Genomic DNA, 14,859 nt, shown 5'->3' with positions numbered 1-14,859 from the left:
CTCGTCGCCCTGCCCACACTCAACGTGGGCAGCTCAACGCGCGACATTACCAACACCAGCCGAGATGCAGAGTTGCTGACCAATGCAGACACCGGTAGACCAGGTTTGACTTGATTTCCTTCATTGACAGATTGTTTGTGGCGGCCATCTTCTTCGTTGCTCAATAACTTTTGATTCATTGTTGCTGCCGTAACCAACCTGCAAAAATACAATATAATTAAATTTCAGCATCAGAATTTAAGATCTAGCATTAAATTCTTCCTCAGTAAATCTTTTTTTATGACACCATGAACAACAACAATACAACAATGCCAACATAGGAATTATACCTAACAACAACATTAACACAATCAAAACAAACTTAGCAAACAATGGTAGTATATCTTTGAACAAATGTTCTAAACCAAACCAAGGACCTGTAACCTGTTCGAAAAATGACAACTTATGATCAACAAAATCCAACTTAGAAGCTTGTCCATTAAAATCCTCAAAATCCTCTAACCCCTGATATTTAATAGTCTTATTAAAATCAGCAATAAACACCTTTTCATCGTTCAGAAAAATCTTTTGTCCCACATGTTCAGATTTTTCATTGGCAATGTGCAGAAGTTCGAGTCCCTGCCCCTGATTCCCAAGGAACAAATTGGCTGTCAACTTCAAAAATACCGGACTTTGCGAGCAATTTAACAATTTTATGTCCTCTACTGCAACAATCATTCTACTATATTCTTGTATTCCAACTGTCTCACCTTTATAATCCACCAGCAAATGTCCTACTGCACATCCATAATCCACACCTAACTTTACTGGAATTTCAACCGCTGTACACTTTTCATACTTAGCAATTTCTCCCAGGTATATAATTCTGAACCCATGATGCATCTGTACATTTGATCTAACTTCTGTTTGAGCACATCTAGAAATACTAAAAAGTTCCATCATCCTCTCATTCCTTTCTCTACTAGCCAAAAACATAGCATTCAAATCAAATCTAGCTTCCTGTTTTAACAAATCCCCAAAATAACTTCTAACAGCCGCCTTCGGTTCCTCTAAAAACTTGATACCCTCCAATTCTGTTACAAAAATGTTGAAATCCAGATGCTGCAAAGTAAGTTTCTCTGTTCCCATAATTTTAACTAAAATATTCCTTTCCAAGTTAGAAACAAAAAGTTGTTCATTCCACGTAGTTAAATTAAATGTATCTTGAAAAACTACCTTAAAATTACTGGCCAGTTTTCGTACTACATACGGAAAATATGGAGAAGTTGATGTTGCCCACAAATGATTTTCTTCAAAATTCGCCACAATCGTCTTTTTATCATAATCCATAACAACATTTCCCTTGATCAAAACGGGTGTATTTTTTACTAAAATATGCAAAGTCCCAATAGCAAAACCTAAATTGAACCACATATTGTGCGCGTATATTCCCAGTGTCTTGCATTGAATATTTTCACCACCAACATCCCAGAAAGGTGACAATGTTCCATTAACCGTGAAACTGTGAACAGTTGGCAAGTCTATGTTTACTTTAAAACTAATACCATCATGCTGATACTTGCCAGAATGAAAAATCCTTCTACATTCGTCCATACTCAACTCTACCTGTTTTTCATGTGGCACGTCTAGTACGTGCACATGACTCGCGGTGCCGCAAAACCAGCGCTCCAATTTTAGTCTAACCTCACAACTAATGGCTTCCGACAGTATAAAATCGGTTTCTGCTAACCCCAATAATTCCACAGATCTGACCGGTTCCATCCTATCATACAAACAGGCAGCTGATCTAAGTTCAACATTACTTATTTGAGAACAATCATAAGCTGCTAACCGTGGATCCTGTGACGTATACATACCACCAACAATAATCAAACAATAAGTCTGCATCACAACAACAAATAACAAAATATCCAAGTACCTGACTCCTCTATCATCCTTGGATTTCTTCACAGGTACTGGTCCAGCACGTCCACTCTTTGAACTACAAGCGTCAGGCGACCTCTTTCGCATACCACGATCTCCATCTCGTCTATTCCGGTCATGTCTATCACCACCGCCGCTTCCTCTCTTGTCATCACGCTCCCGACGGTTTTCGTGGTAATCTCTTCTCCTGCAAATATTATACAAATTATTACAAATATTATTTTTTAATCAATTTTGCGAGGTTCCTAGTTACTACATCTGCTACTGAATAACGTTCTAATCTGTCTTTTTCTCTGTTTTGTCTATCCTCTTCCAATTTTTGTAATTGTACTTCATTTGTAGAACCTTTAGGACGACCTTTAACAGGAATAGTCTCAGACATTTTTTGCAGTTTTGCATTATCTAACGATCTATCTAATTCATCCTCCTCAACATCCCTACCTCGTTTAACACTTCCCCTTCGTTGTTCCAAGTTTACAATTTTACTTTGCAGTTTTGGAAAAGTGTCCTCTAAAATACTCATCCGAGACTCTAACTCTCTAGCAGATTCCATGTTGACATCCTCTACACCCAAACTGTTGTCTACTAAACTATTATCAGAGGCATAATCTCCATGAAAAACACTATCCTTACTAATAGTAGAATATGTAGAGTCTAACTTAGTTTTGTCAGTCGTATCATTCGTATCTACACTGTCAGAAATATGAGTACTTTCCAAAGTATCACTAAGATCCTCAACTAAATCATCTAAATTTTCATTATCCTGAGATACATTTGACCTTTGCTGTGACAACCCAACACCCAAAAAAGATTTCTTCAAAAAATCTGGTGTTACCTGTCCATCCTTCCGCCTTCCAACCACCTCTGGACTAGCGCCACAACTATTCTCCTCTTCAGAAACGCCTGAACAAGTTAAATTTCTTAAAGTATTGGGAAAGTCATAGTTTACTTTCAAGGTATTATCCACAGAGAAAAACTCATCTGTAATCACTAAGTCAATCTTTTCATCTGGAGTCAAGTCTAAAGTACTCTCAATAACATATATTTTATCCCTTGGTACAATTCTTACCCCTTTGTCTTTCAATCTACACTTTTCTAGGGGTTGAACCTCGAACAAACTATCAGAAATTACTTTTGTCACTAGACACGGACCCACCCATAGCGAGCAGAGTTTACGAGCTACACCAATCGTTGTGACGTCATAATAAATATAACAATAGGAATTTATAGCTATCGGCCGACCTATCCTTTCTGTATTTTCTACCTGTAAATACTTCTCAGTTCTCTCTTGTCCAGTTCTCCAATTTTTGTCAAGGCACTCCAATAACTCTGAAAAATTCATATGTTTAATTTTCGAGCGGGTTAAAGGATCAAATGAGTCAAGCGGAAGCTTAGGGTTTCGTAGAAACATCTTGAAATACTGGGAACATCCTAACCTCCGATTGAAAGAAGTGTTCATACAAAATTGTGTAGCTTTAAGTTTATGAGCCCAATCTCCATCTTGAAAACGTAAATCAGTCTTAAGAAACGAATACACCGATTGGTTGTATCTTTCACTGTAATTCGAATTTGCTGATCTTGGAGGGATAAAAATTTGTTCAATTCCCAACCTTAAACAAACTTCCCTAAAAACTTTTGATTTGAAACTTTGTGCATTGTCAGTCCTGATTCTCTCGCATAATCCCCAAACAGAAAATAAATTAAACTTCAAACATTCAATAATTGTTTCAGCTTTAACATCCTCAATAGCAAACAACCACACATATCTAGTACAACTGTCAACTACTATTAAAATATGCTTACAAATGACTCCATTATATTCACACTCATTCAAAGGACCTAAAGCATCTATGGCCAACTCTGCCATAGCTTCCCCAGCCAAAGGAGAAAATTCTATATTATGATTATGTTTTGGTTTTTTACGTCTATTCAAACAAATGACACAATTTGCAACTGCCGCCGCTACATATTTAGACACATAGGGAAAAATGAAGTGACGATTAATCCTGCTCAAAGTTTCCAAATAACCCCTATGCCCCGCTGTAACATCTGCATGAGCTAACAAGAAAACTTTATTGTACATTCCAATAGGTACCACTACCCGTTCAATAAATTGAAATTCTTTCTGGAGCCGCATAGGTGAAGTCAAGATAATTAAACCATCTTTATAACTCAAATGTTCAAAAAATCTTAATATTTGTTTACCACGATAAGGCATTTGAGACAATTCTCTGGACGTAGGTTTGACATTATTTACAATAAATTTCCTCACCTCAACTAAAACAGGATCCTTCTCCAGGCTACGACTGAATTCTCTCGCCTTCAATCTGGATGCTATTTGACTGGCCGTCTCTGCTCCAATTCCTGCAATAAGACATAATTTAGGATCTTCCAATTGATATACAGTATCCAATATTAACTCTCCTTGTTCGTCTGTCGATAATTTAGATATCCTATCTTTACTATCCTTTAATGCAGTACGTGACAATATATCAACATTAGTATGCATCTTGCCCTGCCTATGTACAACCTCATAACTGAAGGTGGATAAAAAGTTTATCCACCTTATGGTGAGACCAACAAAATATCCGTTCTGCCTCCAAGTAGATAGATGTTTCAGTGCAGCTGAATCAGTTCTCACGATAAACTTCTTGTGTCTCAAATAACATTCAAATCTTTCAACAGCATTTACTAATGCACATAATTCTCCTTTATGACATAGCTGTAGATGACCAATCTGTATCCAACACAAATGGTTCAGCCTCCATCCTCCAATCCGGGAACGATTTACTTATTTCTTCACAGAACAATTCTCTAGTCTTTGTAAAGGCTTCCATACTTTTTTCATCCCATTCTATTTTACTACTGTTTCTGAATTTGTTCAATGGTGCCGTAATATCAGAAAAATTCTTGAAATATGAACCATAATAATTTATGAAACCAGTAAATCTTTGAATATCTTTACCTGTTTCAGGTACTGGCCAATTCTTAATCTTTTCAATATATGCTTGGTCCATAAATATGCCTTCTGCATTTATAATATGGCCCAGAAATTTCACTTCCTCTGCAAACAATGTACATTTTCCAAGATTAATCTTGAGGCCTGCTTCACAGAATGTTCGTAGTAGAGTATTCAAATGCTCCAGATGTTCCTCCACATTCATACTATATACAAGAACATCGTCCAAATAAACTAGGCAAAATGCCCTTAATTCAGGACTCAAATCCATTACTCTATCCATCAACTTTACAAATGCACTTGGAGCATTGGTCAATCCGAACGGAAGCCTCTTGAAGCAATATTGCCGTCCATTAGAACAAAATGCTGTATATTTCCTGACAGATTCCTTCAAGTGCATTGAATTATACGCTGAAGTAAGGTCAATAGACGTAAAAATCTTCTTTCCTCCAAGTTTGTCAAATAGCTCACCAATATTAGGCAAAGGGTAACAGATCTTCTCAGTTATCTCATTTAACGAGCGGTAGTCCAGGACAAACCTGACTTTCACCTCGTTAGTATTTCCAACCTTCTTCTTAACAGCAAAAATTCCAGAATTAAACGGTGAATTACATTCTTCTATCACATCTGTTTCCAACCATAAATCAATCTGTTCTTTTAGTTTCTCTGCATGATGAGCCAATGACTGCCTAGATTCATAGGTACAGTCATGCCAGAAATAACAAAGCAATCTTCTTGAAAACTGTGACCTCCAATCTGAAATTCAACATTCCGAACAACCCCATCAATCTTGATGCTGGAACCCTGCACGCCTGTTGCTTTCGAATCCGTTTCTTCAATCATACAATCAAGCTTTCTAGCCAACACTTGAGATATCAGGCAGCCTCTTGCATTGCCGCTATCAATTAAGGTCAGGATTTCCATGCCACCAATCTTCGTTGGAACGTAGACTTCAGCCGCTCCAGCCGCCATCTCAGAATCTTCATGAAACTTATAAACAGCTATCTAACCAACACCAGCAGTTATGAGGTTGTAACTATCCAATTGTCTATCAAATAACTATCTATCTGTCTACAACAAATAACAAAATAACGGAATAAAACAAATCACTCACCGACAATATTTCATCCACCAACAGAAACGTCCAAAATATCTCTTAATCCACAATCAACAAAACTTCTCTCCGGCCAACAGAAACATCCCAAAATATCTCTTAATCCACAATCAGTAAAACTTCTCTCCGGCCAATCTAAAATATTACAAATTTTTAGATGCCAATTGATGGATAAATCACTGTACATAAGAATTAATATCGATATTAATATATATATATGACAAATTTTTACAAGACTATTTTTCGAACAGCAATATATATATAATGGTAATAAAATATTAACAACATGAAACAAAATCTTAACAACTCACCATCAAATAAATAATGATGACAGTATCTCTCAATCACCACAAACACTCTTCTCAGCCAATCTAAAATAAAATACAATTATTTTAGATGCCATAAATAAATGTTTTCACTGAACAAATAAACTTGCAACACAATAAAAGAAGTTGTATTAAGAAATATGACATGATCAAATATTATCAATCACCAAGCAAATTAATCTTTCCAAATACCATAAGTTCAATTCTTTTGTAATTCAATAAAATATTACCTAACAAAACTATTATTGTCAGATTAAAACTGAGATGTATAAAAGGTTTAAAAGTCAAAATTCAACTAACTATATATCTCAATACCTGAGAGCACCTTCTTGCGCAGCTCTGCTTCTCTGCGCAGCTCAACTTTCTGCGCATGGCGCGCTCCACGCCTGATAATCATTGCAGCTACCTCTCTACACCACCCCATTTTGCGCATACCAGCTCTGAGAGATAGTGCAAATTTCTTTGCAAATATGTTCACTCCCCCTTTTTCTCAAACAAAAGAGACAGCTCCCCCATATCTGCGCATACCAACTCTGAGAGGTAGTGCAATCTTCTTTGCAAATATGTTCACTCCCCCTTTCTCCTCCAACAAAAGAGACAGCTCCACCATATTTGTGCATACCAGCTCCGAGAGACAACCCCTCCCTTCCTTCATAGAGAGAGAGACTACTCCACGATTATATCTAATGCATTATAACAATTTTGCTTCATGAAATTCTAAACTTCATAAAAAATTTTGCTGAATCAACATTACTTTAAATCACAATAACTGACTCAACTTTTAAAACAATTTTCCACATTTCATCAAAATTTAATACTTTTCAAATATCTAATTTCACATTTTTATCAAATTTAATTCAATTTAAAATTCAATTTAATATTTTTCAATAGCAATTTTACAAAATTGTATTCCTAATTCGTTTTTCATTTTCACTTTTTATTATTCTTATCTCTGTTAGACTCCACAACAGTCTGAAACAAAAATGAATTTTCCTAATTTCAACAAAACATAATCAAAAACTAAATTAATTATTTTGATTTCCATTATAACATAATCTCATAATTTCATATACGCTTATAAACAATATGTTATCTTTTCATAATTCAAAATAAACCATCAAAATAAATTATCACAAAATTAGAGTTGCTTCGTTCACTCTTTATCATTAATTTTGTTTTGTTGTTGTTTATTTACAATGCGCATAAATCAAAACAATGCCGCGTAACAAGTAGAAAATGGAATAAGGTTTTATGATTATAATACATACAAAACATTAATACCATAAAATGTCATCTATAATAGCATTATTCCATGCCTCGACTTCCGCTACAAGATCGTCTTCATAATCACTTGCCCCTAAACCATCGACATGCGCCACTTCCTTCGTATCCTCCCCTTCTTTCACCTCTCCTTCAATTTCACCAACCAATTTCTTTTTATCAATACTATTTTCATTCTTTTTAAAACTCTTTTGCCCCGTCTTATAAGGAACAAAAGGCTTGTTTCCCCACCGCAAAAAGTATTTTCCTTTAGGATTAGGCAACTTTTTATCTCTAATATCAAAACAATCCCTCATCATGTGACCTTTTCTGTTGCAATAATAACAAATAAAACCACCTTGAATTGCGCCAATTAAAGGAATAAGTTCAGCTGGTCCACCAAATTCATCAGCTAAATCAATTTCACATTGATTTATTTCATATGACAAATTATCTTCATCACTAACCTGATCAATAGTTACAGGATTTGACTTGGAACCAACGCCACCAACCATCGTTTTAGCCAAAGCCATCTGGTTTGTTGTACATCCTCTAGCCATTGACCCTGAAATTTGGTTAAATTGTAGCCCTTTAACAATCAATTGTGCTTTAACTATTAACTCTGTCTGAAACTTCGTTATCATTCGCACTTGTCCGTCACGCTCCAGATCCAACGCAAATTGACGCATCTGATTAGCCAAAAGTGGAGATAAGACCACATTACACACTTGAGAATAGAAATCCATAAACATATCATCAGTTGGTTTCGGATACGCACGTTTCCAGAAAGATAGTATCTTATCAAAAAATGCATCAATCTTATCATTCTCATGTTGCTTAACACTCAAATACGCATCTTTACACACATTTTTCATGTCGGGTGGTAAAAATGTCTCTCGCATCTTACACAAGTACCCCTTTAATGTTAATTGTCTATTCTCCATATCAGCAGGTTTTAGTGTATAACCACAAGCGGTTCTTACACCCACACATTTATCAAACAAAATTTCCTTACACACTTGATGATTAGTCATATGATAACGTCTAGTAGTCATCCAAAATCTCTCCAAATAATCATCAAAGAAAATCACATCATCGTCAACCGCAAATTCAGGCGCATTTTTTCTGAACTGATCATCAAGTTTAGCACACGTTTCATTGTACCTATGCACATTCTCCTCCCCCTGCGAAACATACAGAGATCTATCTGGTACATAAACAAGAGATTTACACCAACTAACCTGCGATTCACTCAGTCCAGCTTCAAAAAAATTGAGCGTATTAAAATCCTCCGCATTAACCTCAGAAAGGGCTGGCCACCACATGAGAACTCCATTGTAGATATTATCCACAGCATCAACCCTCGACAATTCCCAAAGTTTTATGATCTTATCTTCATTTCCCTGCATACCACCAAAAATAGGCCGAGAACCACTAGCAAACAGTTTAGGCTCCTCCTCTGATCCTCCAAATCCTCCAGATCCACCAGCCGTCCTCTGCCACGGCATAGAGTTATTTAAACCATTCTGCTGGTTATTCGACCCATTCTGCTGGGTATTCGAACCATTCTGCTGGTCATTCAAACTATTCCGCTGGGCAATCTTTTCAAGAATTCGCTGCTGGCCAGTCATAAACTCATCCACAACTGTCACATTCTCAGTCTTGATATCATTATCAACACTAGGCTCCACCACCTTATTAAGACGATCTTCCAAATCGTCCATCCGAGTAGCCAGTCCAGTAACCGCAGCAACATTAGTATCAACATTATCCGCCAATTCCTGAACTTTCGTCTCCAGCGGCGTCATCCGCCCAGTCAAATTATCCAGCTTATCCCCATTGGATTGAATATCACCCTGCAACGTGACTATCGACTCGAAGATGTACTCCAGCCTCTCCTCCGGAGACAGCTTCCTGAAATGAGCAATGTCCAACTTCATCGCTCACAAAAATTCCTAAATAAAAACAAAGTAAAGAAAAAATACAATTAAAAGAAAATCTGAGCTATAGATTCGTACTACACTACTGCGCCAAAATGACGTGTAGTAATAGCAAGAACAAACAGCTAAATATTCTTATAAAGTGTATTAATTCAAGACAAGATAAACATACAATAATAATATTAAACTTTAAGGCAACTATTCACTTTTATGTTCGTGTCGTGTTGCAGAGCAATGTCTTGCTCCGAAACGGTTGACACAAGAACTAAAAGCTAAAATATAAAATACATGCATTGCTCTTAAGTCAGGAAGAAAGGGACTATACATCACACTGAATTGACAAAAAAAATTCCCCTTTCAATATAACCAAGTATATCATGTATCCAGTTATATATCAGATAAGTGCTCTGCTTCGGCTGTGAGGAAAAATAAGATATACACTCCAGCTTGTGAAGAAAAAGCGTATACAATTAATACTTTGTAGTTTGTACATCTTGCTTTGGAATTAATCTTCAAAGGCCCAGATAACAGACCAACCAACCATTGCACTTTACTTTTAAAGTATCTTTGCCAATAACTATATCTTTATTTTCCTTACATAATATAAATTTTCCAAGAAAATGATATAACCATGTCAAATTTTGATTACCCTAAAATATAAAAAACAAGCGAAAAAAATATGTTGTTGTTTTTAAATACACAAAACAGATTTATATTTGGCGGTAAGTCTTTTTTCACCACCTGCACTGGATCATCCATTACCACCCCATATCACCTAGGATCTTAAGGAATAAGACTTTGGCCGATAAATATTATGCTTATGTACATCCCCAATGATGATAAACTCAATTACCCCTTCTGTAGACTAAATTAATTGAAAATTGTTGACAATGCTGTGAAAACAAATCAAGAGTTAAATAAAGTACCCAAACAGTTATACAAACCAACGAATGAGGAACTTTGGGTACCAACCAGTTTAATTTATAATCCATTGTCCACTAAATACCTTTTATTTAGTTATATCTTGGGTTGGAGCTCTTCATGGATAAAGCTCACCATTTAAGTAAACGAATAGAGGGACACGAGCTTTAAGTAACTTTACCCACGAGGTGGGGACCTTGTGCCGACTTTCAATTGGATCTTTGAATAACAGTCAATAGCGTTGTAAATATTTATTAGCTCACTAAGCTTGGAAGGTAGAACTATGGTTTTGAAAATAAACAAAGGGGATGGGGTAAATTGGTTAATTGAACTAGCGATATGTGAGCATTTTGATTTGAAAAAATCTTTTATAAAGGCAAGAATTTATAATTTTATATAAGTTTCATATTTTAGTTGCATCAAAACAAGTATTAAAAAGAAATTTGTGTTTTCTCATCTGGCAGGTCAAAACAGTTGAAAGCATCAATATTTACAAAATATAATGGTTGCTTAAATGGTTGGGGATTAAATATTAAATTCCTCCCCAATTGATGTAGTAATGGTTGTTAAAATGGTAATAATCGTGTATTCAGAATGCTCGATTAATCCTTGGTCGGTCTATTGATAAATGTTGGAATATCTTCTCATTGCATATGTTTTTCTTGTCATATTTTGTTATAAAAGTTGCTCTGCTAATAATTGACTATTGGTTCTTGTTGCATTTAAAATTTGCACAACTAAGGACAGTTTCGAAGATTTTGCATGCTAGATATAAAATAAAACTCAAGACATCCAATCAAAACATTTATTGTCATAAAATTGACAGTCTTCACATTCAAATAATACTTTCATGGGTTTTTGTAATACTTTAAACATTAAGAAATACCACATAAATTTTAGTTTTGAAAGAACAAAATAATTTCACACTTGAGTTTTAGCATATGTGTTAGAAATTGCGCAATTCTGAATAATTTTGCGTACAAGTTTTGCGTAAAAATTAACACAATAGCCGCGATTTTATGCACATCAGATGGGTTTTAAAAAGTTATTGAATACACATGTAGAATTGCGATATAATACTGATAATTAATTCTAAATACCTTATATGTTTTAGATTTTTTTGTTGAAAAGTACATAATATGAAACTGGATTTCTAACTTGTAAAACAAAACTAATAAAAAAATATTACAAAAAATAACCATAAGAGCAATCATGCACAATTTTTTCATACATTCTTTTTCAATACAATACATAAATTACATAATTTAAAAATGTCATATAAAAATAATAAAACTATAATAAACATAATATTTTCTTAACAGGTCATAAAAATCATTTACACTATTTAAGTAGAAATTTAGAACAAATTTAGGTGTTAGAAAAAAATAAAACTTTGAATATATACAATAAAACTTATTTTGATGTGCGCAGTCAAAATTTGTCCTAAATTACTAAATTTTACAGCAAGTATAAATAGTTAGGACTTTTAAAGATCTATTGTAATAAAATACAAAGAAATATTCTAATAGTAAAACTTCAACAGCCTAAACCTTTATCATTTTTTCCAGACATTAATTTTACCAAATGTATTAAATAGATTGCAATTTTCTTACAATATATATAAAAAAAACTTATTTAATCATAACCTTTAACTCTACACGAATTTCTTAAATCCCTCAAAAAAGAAGGGCATTTAAAATGTTTTCTTTACAAACTTTACAAATAAGTCTTTAAAAGTCCTAACCAATAAAATTATTGTATATCATATGAGGAAACATGAGAGAGGTTTGATTTTAGAGATTTCTCAGTCTGAATGAATTATTATGAAAACTAAACATAAATACAATTTTAACTAATTTGTCTTCTAACTAAAAAATTGTTCTTGAGTTTTATTTTAAAAATAAATTATTCTTTATAATGCTAGAGAATAGATTGCAACAATAATCACAGAAATAACTACTCCATTACTGCGCAAATGACTGCTAGAGTTTTCATAATCTGAATAGTTTGGGTTGCGGTTGTTGATACCGCGGCTGCTGCACTCGCGGTAGCCCAACTCCGTCTTACGCTCAACCGGCGGTACGTATCCAGGGATCTGTAGACTTGGCGTGTCCATGCGGCCTGTCCGCAGCAACCGCGAAAAGTCCTGTTCAATTTTGTTGGCATGGGGCCCGCGGAAATGTAGCAGAACCTGCAGACAACGTCCCTCATGCAGCAGCTTGGTCTCCCTGGCGTCAGTGAACAAATACCATTCAGGTACTCCAAGCACACCCTGCACATCCTCCATGAATTGTCCCAGGTTGAATCCGTTTCCAGATTTGACAACAATATACTTGATAATATCCTTGTCTGGTTCAATATTGGCGCAGGCCATCGAATGACCAGCCCCGTCGGGTCCGTGGATCACAATAGATTTGCCCAGCGCTGAATTATACCAGTCACCATGCAGGGGTAGGTTATTATCGTTGAATACATAAGCATGCCCGCCAATATCAATACGTCCATGACGGCCAGATAAGTCGCCGACTTCACAACGCAGCGGTGTTTCGGGGCTACACTCTTCCTCATAGAAACCGTGATCATTGGGGTCAGCCAGTTGGATAAATGTTGGATTCCATCTGTAGCCAGCAGCTGAACATCTTGCCCGCTCAAACTTAACCGAAGCGTCATGCCCAACCGGGTTAACATACACCGACCAAGCATGACCGCGGGTAAATTGTTGGTTAGTCTTGCCCGGGTATTTCAACCTCATTTCAATAATTGTATCAGTAGAACTGCCGTCGTTATACACAACCTGGGTAAATCTGATGTATCCCCAGGCAAATCCATTAGGATGGTGGAATGAGGCAATGGCGGACACTTGTCTGGCCTCGTCAGGATCCCATCCCCATCCAATAGTACTGCACGCCCATCTCTGGCCTTTATAGGCCTTGTGGATGACCACTGAACGGCCGACAATCGATTGTGACCCAAACATGGGAAGATTTGTGTCGTTAAAGATGCCTTTCAGCGCAAATCTATCTTTAAGACTTCCATATTTCCCACTAAGATCTCCAACCTCGTACTGGTCGGGAGTACCCTCAGCAGGCGCAGGACTGATAGACTTATCAATGCCCCAGGGGTTGAAATGCCCGCCAACTGCATCCGCGCTACAGGCAAACTCCAAATGCGGCTGAACTGGAATGTCATGCACGTGATAGCCGTCGGCAAACTGCTCCAAGCCGTCAAGTTCGACCAGAGTGGCGGTTTCGCTGCTGCCCGTATCTTGGATAAACTCGAGGCGGCCGTCGACTGGTGATGGGATGCCGTTTCCGAACCATTCTCTTGCTACTCCCTGTAATCAATTAAGTTAATTCAAATTTGCTTATTTTTTCACACTAAATTGATTCTTTAAGAGATTTAACGTCAAAGAGATGTAAATTAACAGATAAAAATCATATACTTCTTATACTAAATGACAAACTTATTGAAAATGTAATTTTTAATGATTATTCAACAATTATAGCCAAAATTGTAGTAATTTTGTATCACCACTGTGCTTAGTTAATGAACCCAGGCGTAAAGTTAAGATCTTGTTAAGGTAAAATAATCTGACACATATGTACTTTATAAAGTGGTATCCTAAAAAATTACAAAAAAATCAATAAATAAACATTTTCGGATATATATTGAAAAAGAAAGAAAGATCTTATTTTAATTTGTATATTATTAAAGATAAGTTAAAGTTAGGAGAGCTCCCATTAAATTTAGCAATGCTAAGGCTACTCCAACGGCTTCTTTCTATTTTCTGAAGTTAAATATCTGTTTTAATGTTTGAATACTTTTTTAAAGAGGTTATAGGAGCATTGCATATTTAAAAATATGCAACAATAATAAGGATTCTGTAAAAATATTTGTTGAATTTAAAGTTGTAAACAAAACAATGATGACAATATTCCTAAGCACAAAATATTGAAAATGCCAAGAAAAAAATAGATCCCAAAAAACAACTTGAAAAGAAGCTAATAAATTTAGAGAGGGTGTAATACTCTCCCATCCATGTCAATTTTACTCCTTGGTAATTTTGTGGAGTCATTAATCATCAAAGAAACAGCTGATATGTATGAAAAATAAAAACTGCTTGTCCTTTCATTTACAACATATAAAGTGGTTTTTAAAGTTTTATTTCCAGGGTTGTATATGTCCCAATTTATATTTGAATTATGGGATCTACTGCAGTTCACGGTAAAATATTGCTGGTAAGCAATATTTCCAAAAATCTATGAATTTTAAAGGCTGCTAGCTGCCAAACGGCTGAACGTACAGATCATGCCCGCAAACTGTTTTAAGCGGCATAAGAAGGCCTACAAATAATCTGGAATAGCCATAAATCAATAATTCATAATTACCTCGCAGTGCAGAGAAATGCGCGAAAAA

The 14,859-nt window shown here is 35.6% G+C and overlaps 2 protein-coding genes across 7 annotated transcripts in view; both read right to left on the bottom strand.

The window, feature by feature from the left end:
- Positions 1-237: 237 nt before the first annotated feature.
- Positions 238-3,333, bottom strand: LOC145312695 (uncharacterized). The gene is made up of 2 exons (XM_080151957.1): positions 2,759-3,333; positions 238-2,110 (listed from the first exon to the last, which is right to left on the bottom strand). Exons 1-2 carry the CDS (start codon positions 2,764-2,766, stop codon positions 238-240), a joined length of 1,881 nt encoding a protein of 626 aa, XP_080008083.1. The 5' UTR covers positions 2,767-3,333.
- A 7,901-nt stretch (positions 3,334-11,234) lies between these two features.
- Positions 11,235-14,859, bottom strand: part of Rsod (superoxide dismutase family protein Rsod) — a 161,559-nt gene continuing 157,934 nt past the window's right edge. The window contains exons 6-7 of one of the 6 annotated variants that reach the window (XR_013877096.1): positions 12,164-13,779; positions 11,235-11,937 (exon numbers count right to left, since the gene is read on the bottom strand). Coding sequence is in view for 1 of the 6 variants with exons in the window: in XM_080152001.1 (XP_080008127.1) it covers positions 12,356-13,779 (1,424 nt within the window). In the remaining 5 variants the exon portion in view is untranslated. Of the gene's footprint in view, positions 11,938-12,163; positions 13,780-14,859 lie in introns of those variants that run through there. The other 5 variants (XR_013877099.1, XR_013877105.1, XR_013877101.1 and 2 more) reach the window with 5 other exon arrangements.

Source organism: Acartia tonsa, chromosome 1, assembly GCF_053477335.1.
Source record: "Acartia tonsa isolate MP-2025a chromosome 1, ASM5347733v1, whole genome shotgun sequence".
Classification (NCBI taxonomy): domain Eukaryota; kingdom Metazoa; phylum Arthropoda; class Copepoda; order Calanoida; family Acartiidae; genus Acartia; species Acartia tonsa.
The sequence above is the reverse complement of the archived record's forward strand: the minus strand, read 5'-3'. Positions and strand labels throughout refer to the sequence as shown.